General features: G+C 42.6%; 1 protein-coding gene across 1 annotated transcript in view; it reads right to left on the bottom strand.

Annotated features, from left to right (window-relative positions):
* The window catches only part of Pigu (phosphatidylinositol glycan anchor biosynthesis class U), an 82,938-nt gene extending 65,236 nt beyond the window's left edge, over positions 1–17,702 (bottom strand). The window contains exons 1-2 of the mRNA XM_057781017.1: positions 17,541–17,702; positions 5,121–5,185 (exon numbers count right to left, since the gene is read on the bottom strand). Coding sequence (XP_057637000.1) covers positions 5,121–5,185; positions 17,541–17,670 — 195 coding nt within the window. The 5' untranslated portion in view covers positions 17,671–17,702. The remainder of the gene's footprint in view (positions 1–5,120; positions 5,186–17,540) is intronic.
* Positions 17,703–19,035: the final 1,333 nt, after the last annotated feature.

Genomic DNA, 19,035 nt, shown 5'->3' with positions numbered 1-19,035 from the left:
CCGAGACCAGCCCAGGCTAACTAGTAAATTCTAGGCCAGCCTGAGCTATGTAAGAGGCCCTGTCTCAACAACAACAACAACAAAAAAAAGGTGTGTGTGGGGGGGACTGTAAAGATCACTTACAGGCTTTTTAGTAAATAACAAGTTATGGTAGAAAGAAGAGAAACTTTATTTAGATTTAAATTCTTAGTTTTTGTTGTATGTGTGTGGCCTGCAGGCAAACTGCTTTCCTCTCTGAGAATTAGTTTCTTCTGACAGAAACTGGGGAAGATGCTCTATGTCAGAAGCACTGGCTACTCTTCAGAGTACTGAGAATCAATTTCCAGGACTCATATAGCTGCTAACACTGTAGGTACCTAGCATGCAAGTGTCTCACAGACATACATGCAGTCAAAATACCCATACACAAAAATTTTAAAACTTAAATAAATCATTAAAACAATTTATTTCACAGGGCCCTAGGGGAGATTAATTGCAGTTATGAGTACGAAGTAAATGCCACAATGCCTAGCATAAGCTAAATCTCAGCATGTGGCTACCTGCGATCAACTCTCTAACTTCTTTTTAAAAAATGGGCAAGCCGGGCGGTGGTGGCGCACGCCTTTAATCCCAGCACTTGGGAGGCAGAGGCAGGCGGATCTCTGTGAGTTCGAGACCAGCCTGGTCTACAAGAGCTAGTTCCCGGAAAGGCTCCAAAACCACAGAGAAACCCTGTCTCGAAAAACCAAAAAAAAAAAAAAATTAAAAATAAATAAATAAAAAATAAAAAATGGGCATCAACTGTCCTTAAAGTTCTAAAAGGACTACAGCTGTCTAGTAATGAATTCTATTATTCAAGTATCTTTGTCAATTTATATATATATATAAAAGAACCTGATATTCATGTTTCAATTCAAATAACCTCCTTTCAAAATTTCTTGATGCTCCAGACCACTTAGAAAGGCCCCAAACAAGGGAAACATTGAAACAGTTCTCAAAAAGCCTATCAGTAAAATGGCTGCCTTCTCCAGTGAGCTAGCGTGTGCCTGCAGTTTAATTATACAGCACAATGGAAAAAAGAATGTGCTGAGTGTAACGTCTTTATGTTGTGTATCAATCTGAGTGACCATAAATTTCCCTAAGTACTACTTTAGTGGCATGCTACATATATGACAGCTAAGGTTTTCACTTCCATTAATTTCAAAAATACTTTCTAACTTCCCTTCTGATTTCTTGATTCCTGGGATATTTGTTACTAAAGATTTGGGGGATTTTATACATAACTTCCTGATGCAATACAGAAGAACTTTGGATAACTGTCCAGGTAGCAAGATGTCTCTGTCAATTCTAGAGTTTTGGAAGTTGCTTACAATGCACTTCCTGTTTACTTAGGTAATATTATATCCTTCTGGAGTCTTTGATGGAGTTGAAGAATTTATAGCTATAGTTCTAGTTTTCCTTCGTTATGATAAAAGATAAAGTAGATATAAATATTGTAACTGTAATTCTTGCTAGAATTTTACTATGTTAAAGCCTTCCTTTTGTTTAAACAGAAAAGGGGAATTGGTGTGGGAAGTCCTTCTGTCCGTGTGTTGCTTTTCTTGGTTAATGAATAAAGAAACTGCCTTGGTCTGTTGATGGGGCAGAACTTAGGTAGGTAGAGGAAGAAAGGCAGAGTCAGAGACAATGGCATGGACCCACCGCTGGAGAAAGACTTGCTGAATCTTTGCTGGTATCACCTTTGTGGTGATACACAGATTAATAGAAATGGGTTAAATTAAGATGTAAGAGTTAGCCAATAAGAAGCTAGAGCTAACGGGCCAAGCAGTGATTTAATTAATACAGTTTCTGTATGGTTATTTGGGGGCTAAGATAGCCAGGCAGCCGGGACGAACAAGTGGGCCCTCCTCCTATAATTCTGTGGTCAACAAAAATGAATCTTGCCGGTAGGTGGTGGCGCACGCCTTTAATCCCAGCACTCGGGAGGCAGAGGCAGGAGGATCTCTGTGAGTTCGAGACCAGCCTGGTCTACAAGAGCTAGTTCCAGGACAGGCTCCAAAACCACAGAGAAACCCCGTCTCGAAAAACCAAAAAACAAAAACAAAAAAAAACCAAAAATGAATCTTTAAGTGACTTAAATATACTGAGCCTTCTTTTTATGGGCAGAACATATTCTATGACACAAATGTTCCACATACACTTAGAATGTACTTTAATGTTACTGAATGGGTCATTCTTAGGTCAATATAGCTGACATTATCAAATTTTCTATATTCTTGAGTCTGGAAAGATGGCTCAGTGGTTTTGAGTACTTGCTCTTGCACAGGACCTGGGTTTGACTCAAAACATCCACATAGTGGTTCACAACCATCCATAACTAAAAAAGGTCCATGCTCTCTTCTGACCTCCAAAGACACCAGGCACACAAATGATGTACATCCATCCATCCAGGCAAAACACTCATACACAGAAATTTAAAATAGACAAATCTTTAAACAACACAGACATATACACTTTCTATATTCTTGCTAATCTTCCACCTGATCTATCAACTGTAGACAGGGATACTGAAAGTTCCAACTCAAATCAGAGACTGGCCTCATTTACATGTGGGGGGGAGGGAACTGCATGCCATAGCACAATTTGGAGGTCACAGTTCTCATCTTCCATCTTATGAGTCTCTTTTTGTTTCTGCTGCCATGCTGTATGCTGTAAGGTTAATTGGCCTATTAGGCTCCAGGTGATTCTCCTGTCTTTATCTCCCACTTAACTGTCAGAATGCTGGGATTAAAGATATGTGTACCACATCTGGCTTTGTATGTGGTTTCCAGAGGCTTGCACAGTTAGCATGTGCACCCACTTAGCTGTTCCCCCCAGGCTATCAGACTTTACGTCACGTGTTTTACCGCTGTAACTAGAACAGAGATCTGTAGTTACCATTCTTGAAAGCCTATCCTGTCACTCTAATGAAATGAACTTTGTCATCTCTGATGATATTTTTTGCTTCAGAGTCTGTCTTTCTTATTGCTTTTATTTCAAAACCATGAGCATAAGCACCTGGGCTGGAGAGATGGCTCAGTGGTTAAGGCTATGGCTTCCAGAGGACTCAGGTTCAGTTCCCAACACCCACGTTATAACTAAGAACTCTCTGTGACTCGGTTCTAGAGAATTCAACGCCCTCTTCTAGCCTCTATGCGAGCTGCACACATGTGGTATACAGATATATACACAGACAAGACACCCATAAACATAATATAAAAACAAATACATCTCAAAATTCAAGTTCTTATAAACCTAGCACACAGGAGGCAGCAGCAAGATGGATCAGGAATTCAAGACCGTCCCCAGTTATATAGAGGCCAGCCTGTTTTAAAAGAAAAAGAAAGGGGGCAGAGAGGAAAGAAAGACAGACTGACTGACAGACAAATACTATAAAACCAGTCTGCATCTTACATTGTTTGTTTGTTTGTTTGTTGTTAGTTTTTCGAGACAGGGTTTCTTTGAATAGACCCACCTGTCCTGGAACTCACTCTGTAGACCAGGCTGGCCTCAAACTCAGAGATCCACCGGTCTCTGCCTCCTAAGTGCTGGGATTAAAGGTGTGTGCCACCACACCAGGTAGATGAGAGGTAAATTTAAGAGTGGGATATGAGCCATGAAAGGGACAAGATTCCTCAGGTGATGAAGTAGGAGTGTCTGACTTAGTCTAAAGTGATGCTGGATGCTTTTCTGGAGAAGGTAAAATCTAAGCTGTGTCTCACTAATAGAGCCAAGCACAAAAAGGGGAAGACTGGCTTCTACAGGAGACAACAGCATGGGCAAGATGTCAGACAGCAGCCGGGCGGTGGTGGCGCACGCCTTTAATCCCAGCACTCGGGAGGCAGAGGCAGGCGGATCTCTGTGAGTTCGAGACCAGCCTGGTCTACAGAGCTAGTTCCAGGACAGGCTCCAAAGCCACAGAGAAACCCTGTCTCGAAAAACCAAAAGAAGAAAAAAAAAAAAGATGTCAGACAACAGAAAACAGTACAGGAAAGCTAGGACTTAAAGCACACCCGAGGCCCACTTCACAATGGTCCTCGGGGCTAATGGGCTACTGTATGGGTATCAAACACATCTATTCCCAGTAACTGCCTGTGTCCTTAAGAAAAGGAAGGGAGGGAGGCTGAAGAGAAGAAAAGGTGATCAGAAACAAATGCAGTGAGAGCTCTGAATGCTCCTCCAAGTGCCTGGGTTTTAATCCTGAGGTTAGGAGCAAATACAGGTGCCAAGCACAACAGTGACAAATCGAGATTCACACTTTAGAAAAATGTCCCTGACTGCAGAATAAATGAGCAAGACTGAACCAGGAAAAACTTAACAAGAAAGCTGTCACAGCAATCCAAGGGACAGGTGCGTTGCTTTAGCATTTTGAGTAGAGTCAGTCTCATATAGCCCAGGCATGGGCAGGCCTTGAATTCATGGCAGTCCTCCTGCCTTGGCCTCTGGAAAGCTGGGGTTACAGTGTGAGCCTCCATACCTAGCTTGCTTTCACTAGTCTTAAAGCCTCATTTTATGAGCCAGGCATTGTGGCACACATCTTTAATCCAGCACTCAGGAGGCAGAGGCAGGCGGATCTCTGTGAATTCGAAGCCAGCCTGGTCTACAGAGTGAGTTCCAGGACAGTTAGGGTTGTTACACAGAGAAACCCTGTCTCAGGAAACAAAACGATAATAATTTCTACAGAAGCCTCATATACTCCCCCAAGTCAGCAAGATAAACATACTGGCTGCATAAGCCTGACAAGCTGGGCGTGGTCCCCAAATTCACAGAAAGCTGGTTGCATCTGGAATCTCAGCACTCCTGACAGAAGTACCCAGAATCTTCACAGCCAGCTAGGCTGGTGTATGGAGACCCTTCCTCAACAATGTGGGAGAACGGACCCGGACTCCTGAGAGTTGTTCTCTCCCCCCTCCTCCCAACTCTTTAAAATCCTAACTGGATCATTGTCCCTAATTGTGAAACAACTTTCTTACACAGAGCATGTCACCAAGAGGGCTATTCCTACAAAAAAGATCCTTTTAAATGTCTGTTCCAGAGCTCAGGCTCTGGTATCCACGACTATGAATTACTCATAGTGCCAGGAAAGAAAATACAACACTTACTTCATGAAATACTGCTCCAGAATATGGAGACACTCCCAAATCCAGCAGTGCGAGGCCTTCAACCACTGGAAACAAAGAAATACAAGTTCACTCAGACTTTAGAGACAACAGCAAATGGTCATAAACTAAAATGTCAGATATTCCTAGGACCAAAGAATGCCTGAGTTTATCCCTTCACCTCAGGTCAAGCAAATGGCTGAAGGTCTTCATTGAAAAAAAAAATATCAGGACTGTACATATGTATGAAATTCTCAAAGAATATGTCACATGCATACACACACACACACACACACACACGAAATTTTCAAGAATGGAGAATTCTTCCACACAAAGCAGTTCTTTCCATCATGAGCTGTGCCCATTACAAGGAAGTTTTATACTAAACTGTAACTTCTGAGGTTAGAGAAATGGCTTGGCAATTAAGAGCTGCATACTGCTCTTGGTCCCCAGTTCAGTTCCCAACACCTGCGTCCGGCAGCTCACAACCGCCAGTAGCTCCAGCTCCAGAGGACACATCCCCCCTTCTGGCCTCTGCCCTTAGCACACACATACTCCCACAAAGACATGCATACGTGCACATAATCTAAAAAATAAAACTAAATATTTTTTTAAAAAAACCTTGGCCTCCACCAACCCTAAAGCATTTCTTCTATTCCAAAGCACAACTAACAAATCAGCAACAGGTTTTTAAAAACGTCCTCCAGGTTAGTGAAAGTCGCTCTCTTGTGCCACCTGTTTCAGTGACATTTACGTCATTTTTCTACAGAGTAAGATGTATTTTTTAGCTATGTTCCTTTAATTCTAACATTATAGGGGATTTGGGAGGAAGAGGGGAATTGGTTTTGGTTTTTTTTTTGTTGTTGTTTCTTTTTTTTTTTTTTTTTTTGCAGGAGGGAATGGCTGTTTAACTGGGTTTTGGTTTGTGGCAGAATATTTACATGTAGGAAATACTGACCTCAAGTTCGCAATCCCCGTCTCAGCAGCCCCCAACCAAGTGTTGGAATTATAGGAGCTGGCCATCAGGCCCAGCTAAGATGATACTTTGTTGGCCTCAAACTTTCGGTGCAGCCAAGAATCACCTTAACCTCTAACTCTCCTGCCTCCATCTCCCTCCCAAGTTCTAGGATTACAGGCATACACCACCATGTCCAGCTTAAAATGTTTGTTTTTTGGTTTGAGGGTTTTTGGGTTTGGTTGGTTTGGTGCTATGGACTGAACTTGGGAACTTGTGCACACTAGACAAGCACTCCACTGCTATGTTATATCAGGTACACAAAATAATTTTTGTTTTTTTATGCAAGGTCTCACTATGTAACTCTCGCTGACTTATAATTCACTATATAGCCCAAGCTCGCCTCAAACTCAGAGACCCACTTGTCTCTGCCTCCCCAGTGCTGAGATTAAAGGCGTGTGCTACCATGCCTGGCCCCAAATGATAATTCTTAAAGTAGATTACATTAGGAAATAATTGATCAAGTGCCTGATACAATATATTCAGTACAGCACTGAAATAATTTTTCTTTATCTTCCGTATATGGGTGTTTTGTTTGTGGATGTGTCTGTGTACCATACATGTGCCTGATTCTGATGACGCATCAGATCCTCTAGATTGCTGGGAGCCAACAAGAGAGTTCCAGGAATGGAACCTGGGTCCTCTGGAAGAGCAGGCAGTGCTCTTAACTGATGAGCCATCTCTACAGTCCCACTTAATAAAAACTGAAAATAATGCCAACATTGATTAATGGAGATTTATTTAAATATGTATTTACTGATATACTAATATATATATATATATACTGATATATTAGGCATAAAAACTATAAATAATTGAATAAATAAGTAGGTGGAAGAGAAAGAAATGCTCTTCTTATAGAATGCTCAGCATCAAGTGTAGGAAGGCTGGGAACGTGGGACAGCAACAGGGCAACATGCAGAGGATGCAGGAGGATCTGAGTTCAACATCAGGACAAAAAGCGTAAACAAGGAAGAATGGAAGAAAGACTGACCCACGGAATGGTTCTGAAAGCAAGAATCGTTTGCAGATGCTAAAGTTAGGGGTAGAAGTATGAAAAACAAAGTACTTGCCGGGCGGTGGTGCGCACGCCTTTAATCCCAGCACTCAGGAGGCAGAGGCAGGCGGATCTCTGGGAGTTCAAGGCCAGCCTGGTTTACAAGAGCTAGTTCCAGGACAGGCTCCAAAACCACAGAGAAACCCTGTCTCGAAAAACCAAAAACAAACAAAAAAAAAAAAAGAAAGAAAGAAAGAAAGAAAGAAAGAAAGAAAGAAAGAAAGAAAGAAAGAAAGAAAAACAAAGTACTTTCAAGGGGAAAAGTAATAATTTCATGTAGACCTTACATTCCCTGCTTTAATCAGGTGATCCATTAAAACATCGATATGTTAGCTATATTAAGTACCAAGTATCTCAGGATTCACTGATGGAGTGATGAGAAGAATTCTGTGGTCCTCATGCCAACAATGTGGTAGAATAACAACAAAAAACTAACAAAAACCCCATAACCTCCACCTAGTCATGGGAAAGCATCAGGCAACCAAAAATGACAGGTACATAACTGTCCAGTACTCTTAAAAAAATAAATCACAGCCGGGCGGTGGTGGCGCACGCCTTTAATCCCAGCACTTGGGAGGCAGAGGCAGGCGGATCTCTGTGAGTTCGAGACCAGCCTGGTCTACAAGAGCTAGTTCCAGGACAGGCTCCAAAACCACAGAGAAACCCTGTCTCGAAAAACCAAAAAAAAAAATAAATAAATAAAATAAATAAATAAATAAATAAATAAATAAATAAATCACAGGAAGAGTCCCGGACGGGTAGTCACTAAGGAGATGTAACCACTAAATGCAAAACGAGGTCATGGATTGAACATTAGGCCAAAAACTGGACAACAGGGATGCTGTACAATTCTAATAAGGTATATACACTAATAGTACTAACTGACCGAAGCCACGATATTAAGTATATTAGGTAACCTGTAAATAGGAACTTTGTTTTTGCAACTCTGTGTGTACATGCACATGTGCTTTGAGTACCTACGGAGGCCAGAAAAGGTTACCAGAGCTAGAGTTACTGAAGTTTATAAACAACCTGATGTACATGCTGGGATCCAAACTCCAGTACTCAGACCAATAAATACTATATGTGTGTGTTAAAATTTTAAAAACATTTATGTTTGTTGGGTTTTTTTTTTCATTTTTTGAGATAGGGTTTCACTGTGTAGCCCTAGCTATCATGAAACTCTTTCTGTAGACCATGGTGGCCTTGTACTCACAGAGATCTGCCTGCCTCTGCCTCCTAAGTGCTGAAATTAAAGGTGGGTGCACCACCACCTGCCTCAATAAGTACCCTTAACTGCTGAACCATCTCTCCAGTCCCTTTGCAAGTCCTTTGAAAATTGAAATATTTCAGGGTCAGCAAAATGGCTCAGTTAATTAGGTTATTACTGAAAAGACTGATGACCTGAGTTTGATCATCAGATCCTAAAGCGAAAGAAAGAACCATCTCCCTCAGCCCAGCAGTGGGGGCTACACCTTCAATCCCAGCACTCGGAAGGCAGAGGCAGATGGATCTCTATGAGGTTGAGGTCAGCCTGGTCTACAGAGTGAGTTCCAGAACTTCTCTGTCTCAAAAAACAAAAACAAAAAACAACAACAAAAAGCTACAGATCTATGTTTACTGAAGGAAATCTGCCCACAAAATGCTAAGAGAAAAGCTGGAAGTAACACAGCACACAAAATATAACACAATTTTTATTAAATGTTTAAAGAAATTTATTAACATCAAATACACAAAAAGAATGGGCTTCATTAGGACATTTTATACATGTAATACAAACACAGAGACTGAAGGATGAGGATTTAAAGTTGAAGGCTAGCCTGGGCTACACTGTAAGATTCTCAAAACAAACACGGAAGGAAGAAGGGAGGGAGGAGGAAGGGAAAAAAAAAGAAATACCCGGAACAATAAATATTAAAATGCTTTAAACTGTGTATTTAACCGAAAGAAGGAAGCTATTTATAGTTGCCAATATTTTTCCCCCAAGACAGGGTTTCTCTGTGTAGCCCTGGCTGCCCTGGAACTTGCTCTGTAGACCAGGCTAGCCTCCAACTTAGAGATCCACCTGCCTCTGCCTCTCCAGTGCTGGGATTAAAGGTGTGCACCACCACCACCCAGCATCATCTAAAAAAAAAAAAAAAAAAAAAAAGCCTGATTTTTGCAAGATAATTTTAACTGGGGCTCACAAGGCACATTATTCAGGTAAAGATCTTGTTGCCAAGTCCGATGACTTGAGCTCAATCCTAGGAACCCACATGGTATAAGAAAACCACCAACTCCCACAAGTTGTCTTAACTCTACGAGCTAGTGTATGTGTGTGTACACATATGCACACACATGGAGCAAAGAAAATACATAAAAATTTACAGAGACAACTGTAACTGGTCCTTTCTACGAGGACCAGGAAAAAATACCCCTAAGGAGCAGCAGAGAGGTCGCTCTGCAAGAAGGCTGTTAAACTCTCAGTGATAGCTTTACTGGAGACCAAGAAAAGGATTCATTAACTCACTGCACAAGACTTCCCTCAGCATAGGCCAAAGGCATCTGATCACAGCAGTAGAAACAACACTTGGAAATCAGACAGTATAAGGCTGTCTGGAAACAGCAGGCTTCACATCGCCATCTAACCGAGAGAGAGGTTTTCAACAAGCACCTTTCTTTCAGAGACACTTTGGCTAGATATTGTGCAGGAGTAAACTCGAGTATTCTCTGGCAAGTGCCTAGAATGTGGCTCTGGCAACTGGTGATATATATACATCATCATATTATTTCATGGATAACATCTGAGGGGAAAGTCAACCTCATGTAAGACCATTTATAAAAACACCACTCTTTATTGTAATATTAAGATATGTAAGAAAGACATAAATTCAGAATAGTCTTTTTCTTTGGTTTTTCAAGACAGGGTTTCTCTGTAGCTTTGGAGCCTGTCCTGGAACTAGCTCTTGTAGACCAGGCTGGTCTTGAACTCACAGAGATCTACCCACCTGCCTCTGTCAGAGGACAAGCTGAAGATGAAGGAGTCAGTTCTCTCCTTCCAGGTTGAACAACCTCAGACTGTCAGACTTTACCCACTGAGACATCTTGAGAGTTCCCTTATTCTTCCAAAAGAGTTTTCTTGCTCAATTTCTGCTACCATCCTGCTGAGGAAAAACCAGACACTTCATGGCCACATTCAGCTACATGGCATCCGTAAGAAAGGAAGCACTTGGAATCAACCAAATGGCCTGGGAGAGTTGGTACGAGACATTGCCACTTACAGAGGAACCAGAGCTTCTGCCCAATGGTCAACCTCAATAACTCTGGGCACTGGTCAGCGAGCAGACGAGAGCTGCCATCACTGACAGCATATGACTGCTTTTCTACAAAGTTCTGGAGAAGGAAAGCTTCCTAAGCAGCTTGCCAGCCTGAAGGCCAAATGCTTCAGAGGACTGTTTCAACCAAAAAACAATTAAATATTTTAAGAAGCAAAACTGAGTAAAAACCCAAAGAACTAATAAGCTTTAAGCTGTCCTTTCTCGTGTAGTATTTAACATAAAATCCATAAGTATGCCAGAGGAGTACATCTTGTTGTAGAGCCCAGGCTGGCCTTAAACTTGCAATCCCTGTCTAGGCCTCCACAAGTGGGGAGTGCAAATATGCAACACCACCTAGCTGGAATATTTCTACCTTCCTTTAGGAGATTATTATCTAATTCATATTTTGAAATAAGGTAGATTTTTGTTGTTGTTTGGTTGGCTGGCTTTCTGTTGGGTTGGGACAGAACTCAGAGCCTCATAATCACAGACAAGTATTCTACCACTGACAAACACACCCAGACCTAGAGTCCTGCCATTATTATTCATTTAGTTTTGCATTTTGGTTTTGTTTTTTTTTTGTTTTTGTTTTTGTTTTTTTTTTTTTGGATTTTTCGAGACAGGGTTTCTCTGTAGCTTTGGAACCTGTCCTGGAACTCCCTTTGTAGATGAGGCTGGCCTCGAACTCACAGAGATCCGCCTGCCTCTGCCTCCCAAGTGCTGGGATTAAAGGCGTGCGCCACCACCGCCCAGCTATGCTTTTTGGTTTTTTGAGACAGTGTCTCACACTGTCAACCACCTATTTGACACTCATTAAATATATAAAACCACAACTTATATCTGAAGATGACCTCAAACTCACAGCAATTCTCCTGCCTCAGCTTTCTAAGTACTAGGATTACAGGTATGAGCCACGAAGCCCAGCTCAACTCTTTCAAAATGGGGGGGGGAGTATTTTTAATTATGTATATGCATGCATGTGGTGTGAAAGTATATTTTAAAATAATAAATAAATAAGGTAGAGGATAATAGAAGACAACTGAGGATAATAGAAAATAACTAGAATTGACCTCTGGCCTCCAGATAGGAGTACATACATACACACATACACACACACACACACACACCCATCCATGTAACATACATACTCTACAAATAAATAGTTTTAAACTATAACTCTAAATCTTTGTTGTTAAGTTTGTTTTTTTTTAACATTCATTTAGAGAGAGAGAGAGAGAGAGAGAGAGAGAGAGTGTGTGTGACGGTATACATTTGAAGGTCAGACAACAACTGTGGGAGTCAATTCTCCTTCTATCAAGTGATTTCTGGGGATCAAACTCAGATCACCAGGCTTGACATCAAGCAACTTCACCCATTGAGCTATCATGTCAGCCCATTTGTTTCGTTCTATTCCATTTACTTTTAGGTATCATGTGAATGTGTATGTAACAGGCTTGGGGTTACAATGGGATCCAAACATCCAGTGTAGTCGCCAGCTACACATATGCCAGTCTAGCTGGCCCTCATGATTCCAGAGATTCTCTAGTCTCTGCCTCCTATTACCCAGTAAGATTACCAGAATTACAGATGCTCACACTATGCATGCTGTGGAATATTATTTTAAGATATGGTACATTCATTTATGCTGTAGAACATTTCTTTTTTTTTTTTTTTTTTTAGTTTTTCGAGACAGGGTTTCTCTGTGGTTTTGGAGCCTGTCCTGGAACTAGCTCTTGTAGACCAGGCTGGTCTTGAACTCACAGAGATCCACCTGCCTCTGCCTCCCAAGTGCTGGGATTAAAGGCGTGCGCCACCACCGCCCGGCAGAACATTTCTTTAATGATGCAAAAATGTGTTGCATTCTTTCATGTTGTCTTTATTTAACTCTGTGAGTTGTGTTACTTTGCCTGTCTAAAACGTCTGATTGATCTATAAAGAGCTGAATGGCCAATAGCAAGGCAGGAGAAAGAGCAGGCAGGGCTGCAGGCAGAGAAAATAAACAGAAGGAGAAAAAGAGGGATGAGAAGCAAGAGAGAGCAAGGAGTGAGAAAGAAGAGGGCAGCTACCCACCCACAGTCAGACACAGACAAGAGTGAAAGTAAGATTACAGAAGAAAAGGAAAAGCCCAGCCGGGCGGTGGTGGCGCACACCTTTAATCCCAGCACTCGGGAGGCAGAGGCAGGCGGATCTCTGTGAGTTCGAGACCAGCCTGGTCTACAAGAGCTAGTTCCAGGACAGGTTCCAAAACCACAGAGAAACCCTGTCTTGAAAAAGCAAAAAAAAAAGGAAAAGCCCAGAGGCAAAAGATAGATGGGATAATTTAAGTTAAGAAAAGCTGGTAAGAAACAAGCTAAACCCAGATATTCATAAGTAATAATAAGTCTTCATGTGCATTTATTTGGGAGCTCGGTGATGGGCCCCCGAAAGAGTCAATGAGTCAAAAACAACCAACTACACTATGCATGCAGCTTTTGCCTGGATTATAGGATTTGAACTCAGGTCTTTATGCTTGCATGGCAAGTATTCGTACTCACTAAGTCACTTCTCTAACCCTAAGTTTTTTTCTGAGGGGGGAAGCAGTGATGGTGATGGTGATGGCAGTGGTGGTTTTGGTTTTCTTAAAGACAGGTCTCATTCTGTGCTCAGGCTGGACTACAGCTGGCTGCACTACAGCTGGCTGCACACCTCTTGCCTCAGCTTTCAGGTGCTGGACTGTAGACCTGAGGCATCGTCATCATCTACATACGAAAGAACAAATGATAACACCCTAACTTAGAACCCATCAGGTAGGCTGGAACCCAGCTTGACTGGTAGAGTCCTTGCCTAGTATGCAAAAAATCCAGGGTTCAGGCGGATCTCTGTGAGTTCGAGACCAGCCTGGTCTACAAGAGCTAGTTCCAGGACAGGCTCCAAAGCCACAGAGAAACCCTGTCTCGAAAAACCAAAAAAAAAAAAAAAAAAAAAAAAAAAAAAAAAAATCCAGGGTTCAATGCCAAACACCACATAAAACCAAACATAATGGCACACACCTGTAATCCCAGCACCTGCGAGTTGAAGATAAGCAGGTCAGAACCTCAAGGTAATCCTCAACTACCTGAATCCCAGGCTAGCCTGGGATACATGAGATTTGGTCTCAAAAAACAGGGACTGAGGAGATGGTTAGTGAGTAAAGAACCCATATTAAAAACCTTGTAATCCTAGCGCTATAGAGGCAGAGACAGGAGGATCTTGAGGCTCACTGACCACTAGCCTAGCTGAGTTGGTGAACCCCATGTTCAGTGAAAGACCCTTTGTCATGGTGTTGGTCAACCTGACAAACACCTGGACATATGGAGGAAGAGGGAATCTCAACTGAGAAACTGCCTCTGTCAGACTGACCTGTGGGCATGTCTGGGAGGTATTTTCTTAATTGCTAATTGATGTAGGATTGGTGGCTATACAGGACAGGGAGCAGAACAAGCCAGGGGAAGCAAGCTAGTAAGCAGCTTTCCTCTACGGTCTCTGCTTCAGGCTCCTGCCTCAGCTTCTCTGATGATGGACCGTAACCTGTAAACCAAAGAAACTCTTTCCTTCCCAAGTCAGTTTTGGTAATATTTTACCACACCAACAGAGAGCAAATCAGTACATCCTTTCATCACAGCATAATCAAGGAAGACACCTAACATCAAATCTGGTCTATACACACACCTGCACACACACTGTGTACACACATGAACACGCACAATGTCTAAATAAATAAGCACATATTACAGCCAACCAAAGTCTATGAGGATGAGGATACTAGGCCCTTTATCCAAAGAGCTGATGACTCAAAAATCTCAAAATGTCATGTAAAACCAGAATGGTCCCTACTTTACTTTTGTTTTGTTTGTTTTTTGAGACTAGGCTTCTCTGTGTAGCCCTGGCTGTCCTGGAACTCACTCTGTTGGCCAGGCTGGCCTCTAATTTACAAAGATCTGCCTGCCTCTGCTTACTGAGTGCTGGGATTAAAGGTGTGTGTCGCCACATCTGGCCCTATTTCACTATCTTTAAATGCCTAGCATTTAGAGTTTAATGTAATCACCTGCTTGTTTGTTTGGTTTTGAGATATCTTACTCTGTAGCCCAAGCTGGTCTAGAACTCACTATGTAACCCATTCTGGTCTCTCACTCCTAATGAATCCCCTATCTCAGCCTCTTAAATGCTGGAATTACAACTATAAGACAGTATGCCTGGCATAATTACTTGCTTTTAAATCTACCCTACTAAACAAATTATAAATATAAGTGAAAGTTATTGTATCCTCTCCTTAAAATGAGCTAGTAACAACCATTTCTTAACAAATTCCTAATGCCTTATGAGCACTGTGAAAGAAAACTGCCCCAAGGGAGCGGCGCTATTAGGTGTAGCCCTAGAGGAGGAAGTGTGTCACTGTGGGGGTGGTCTCTCCTTTGCTCGAGCCACTCCCAGGGACAGTCTACTGCATATCAACTTATAGTAGCTCCTTCTCCAGCACCACATCTGCCTGCATGCCACCATGGACTAATCCTATGATACTGTAAGCTGCCATCTCAATGAAATGTTTTCCTTTATAAGAGTTGCTATGGGGCTGGTGAGATGGCTCAGTGGTTAAGAATACCGCCTGCTCATCTAAAGGTTCTAAGTTCAATTCCCAGCAACCACATGGTGGCTTACAACCATCTGTAATAAGATCTGGTGCTTTCTTCTGGCCTGCAGGCACGCATGTAGGCAGAATACTGTATATACAATGAATAAATAAATCTTAAAAATAAAAAAAAAAAAACAAAGAGTTGCTATGGTCACGGTGTCAAATATCTCTAGCCTAGATACTGACCCTCAGCTATGGAGATCTAAACCTCTGAATGTCACACTATTAACACACAGGCCACACGCTTATTACCCTATCCTTTCTGACTCACCTACTCAGCTCAGTCAATGTAACCCCTGTTCTAGTACCTGAACTCAAGACCTCAGAACTGAGGTTTTGGCTTTATTGTGCTTATTTCATATGATTATCTCATTTAGTGTCCTGTTTCACAGAAGTCACAAAGGAAGTAAGTGGCAGAGCAAAGAAAGACTCAAATTCTTCTGAAGATTCTAGAAATCATACATAATGTTGCCTCATCTTTAAGTCCTTCTATCAAAAAAATTAAAAATAAATAAATACAAAAAATAAAATAAAATAAATCCTTCCATTTACTCTGTAAACAACAGACCCGATGCTTTCATTTCTTCCACATTAGTCAACAGGAACTAACTACACACTTGTTCTACGCCCAGCACTAAGGAATTTAAGCATAAAACAGTATTTCAAGGAGCTGGTAATACTACAGGAAGACCAGATCTCAACAAATAATTGTTATATAAGGTAAGAAATACTGTTTAGTTTTGAGACACAGTCTCGCTATGTAGTTGGGCTGGCCTTAAATTCTATAAGGAGTTAAGGTTGGTTTCAAACTTGAGATTTTCCTGTCTCAGCGTTCCCCACACCCCCCCGCCCCGTGCTGGAATTTCAGACATGTGCCACCATGCCCAACTCAGAGAAATAGTCTTGAAAGCAGGCATGTATAAGGTTCTAAGAGTGTAGAGGAAGAATAAATGTTATCTCATGACAGCAAGTGATATCAAAACATGGGCATTAAAGTTTGAGAATAAAGTTAGATGTGGTGGCTCACACCTACAATCCCAGCACTTGAAGGCTGGTCACCATGAATTCGAGTCCATCCTGGGCTAAAGGAGAGATCCCATTTCAGAAACAAATAATAAGCAAGTGTAAGGTACAAAGGAGAATTCTAGGGTGCTAATATTTTTTATCTGGGTGCTGGTTATCCGTGTATACATGGTTCATAAAACTTCACTAAGACCCCTTACATGTGCTTTATATGTATAAGGTACTTCTGTTTTTTTGTTTTGTTTAAAGACTTAAACTTGATCTGGACAGATGGTTCAGTGTGTAAGGGCACTCACTCCGTGTACAAGCAAGAAGACCTCAATTCAAATCCCCCCACCCATGTAAAAAACAACAAAAAAATGGTCATAGCCACAGATGCCTGTAACTCCAGCATTATAGGGGTGGAAACAGGAAGCAACCTGGAACTCTTGGCCATACAGCCCAGTGGAAACGCTTCCAGTTCTGAGAGGCCCTATCTCGCGGGAGAGAGAGTAGAGTGACACCGGAGGACACCTGACATCTTCCTTTAGCTTCTGAACACACATACCATACACAGAGCCCCCCCCCCGCCACACACACACAAGTAATGATAAAAAAAAAATTAATCAAATTGTAGCCCTAACCTAACCCACAGATCTTCTCTATTCTGGATATTTCAAATCCTCAGGTATTTCCTGATCCCCTTTGCCTTCTGCAACCTGGAACTTCCCCTTTTTCTAATCTTTTCCAAACTCTAGTGCTTTGTTAGTCCGTTCTGGAAAATGAAAGACAGTTTATCAGGTTCTGACACTAAGGCAACTATGATAAACCTTTGTTCGTCTCCTTTACTGGCCTGTGGCTCCTTCACCCCAATTTCTGTGCCTTGTTGGAGGGGATGGCATGCAATAAGGTTTGATGAAAAACGTAGCATACATATATTAAAAAGACAAACTAAGAAAAACTTCACTGAGAGTCCAAGACTGGGCAGAAGTGACTTCAGTACACAGATACCATTCTTGCAAAAGCACGGGTTCCCTCGGTCCCTCTAAGCCCCTCCACCATCTGCTACTGGGTGGACCACCGCCTGTAACCTCGCTGCCAAACCCTAACACTCCACAAGCCCAAGGCACCTGGGGATGTCCAGCCTCCCGCGGATCCCGCAGCCCGAGTCGGGAGAGTGGGCCACGCCCCCTCGGAGACCCACCCCTCGGGTAGTGGGGCTCGCACTCCACACCTCCTCTACACCCCATCCTCCGCACCAGAGCTCCGCCCTCAGATCGCGAAGGACCCCAGACGCGGGTCAGTCTGCTCAGAACCGCACGCTGGTGCCCACTGCCTGCACCTCCGATTCAATCCACTGAGGCTGGGACAGTGCAGACCGGCCTGCTCCAGCCGGTGGCCTCACCTCTCTTCCAAGAGCTCAGTGGGGACACCACCTCAACCCTCTCGGAAATGAACTCGGCCAAGCTGGAGCGAAACAAGGCCGCCCTCACGGTCACGGCCACCACAAGCAGCAGGACCAAGGGAGCCGCCATGATAACTGAGGCGGGCGCGCAGGCGGGGAGGGCAAAAGGCAATGCGGAAGAGCCTCAAGCCCTGCGCGCCACCCTGTAGTACCTCGGCCGGGCGATTGCTGCTGCTGCTGCGGGAGCCCAGCGGCCTGAAGACTACCACTCCCAGGAAGGCTTGCGGCGGGACGACGGAAAGCGGGATGTGTCAAACTCATAGTAAAGATTTGGACTGCACCTCTGCTCACCCAAGAGAAGGGAAAAATTTTTTACTGAGATCGTGAGCACATCTTAAAGAAATAAGTTCACCAGTGCGCATATTTTTAATGTGAAAATGTTTACTTTTATATTTTTAAAGAGTGCCTTGTATTTATTGTACGCCAACCGTCCTCCAGGCACTATATTGTGTTCTGAGGAAACACTTTGGAGTGGCTTCAACGTTCTGCGACCTTCAGCAAGTTATTTAACCGAGGGAAGACAGAGCAGGAACTCAAGGGAGGATCTTGAAGCTAAAACCGTGAAAGAACACTACTTCCGGACCTTCTCTTCTGCTCATGCCCAGCCCGCTTTCTTGCACAACACAGGCACACCTGCCCAGGGATGATCCGCACCCCCCACCCCCGACTTTAGTCAATTTCAAAAATCAAGACAGTTTCTCACACACCCGTCTGATGGAGGCAATTCTTCAACGGAGGTTTCCTCTTCCCAGATGACCCTAGGTTGTGTAAAGTCGACAATAATAACCAAAACAACTACTATAGTAAAGTAGCGTGTAAGGACGCACTTCTGCTTCTTCTCAATTAGGTTGGTAGTTTGACATCCCTCCAGGTGGGAGTGTTTACATCTGAGAAATCAGCAAACACAACAAACCATGGGTTTTGAGAGCCCGTTGATAAGCATTAACAGCACACCTCTTCATTAGTTAATGTATGAAAAGTGCTCAGGTAAGGGCTTAAAGATTAGCTATAATAATTAATTATGCAGGAGATTTTGGAACCATGAAGAAAACGGAACAGTGCATCAATAGTATAACTATGGTTAATAAAAATTACTGACTTATCGTGATTTGTGTGTGTTTTATTTATTATTTATTTATTTATTTTGGTTTTTTTGTTTTGTTTTGTTTTGTTTTGTTTTGTTTTTGTTTTTTTGAGACAGGGTTTCTCTGTGGCTTTGGAGCCTGTCCTGGAACTAGCTCTGTAGACCAGGCAGGTCTCAAACTCACAGAGATCCGCCTGCCTCTGCCTCCCGAATGCTGGGATTAAAGGCGTGCGCCACCATCGCCCAGCATATTTTGGTTTTTTTCGAGACAAGATTTCTCTATAGCTTTGGTGCCTGTCCAGGACCTAGCTCTTGTAGACCAGGCTGGTCTTGAACTCATAGAAATCCACC

The sequence above is a fragment of the Chionomys nivalis genome, chromosome 9 (assembly GCF_950005125.1).
Source record: "Chionomys nivalis chromosome 9, mChiNiv1.1, whole genome shotgun sequence".
Classification (NCBI taxonomy): domain Eukaryota; kingdom Metazoa; phylum Chordata; class Mammalia; order Rodentia; family Cricetidae; genus Chionomys; species Chionomys nivalis.
This window is presented reverse-complemented; position numbering and strand designations above follow the sequence as displayed.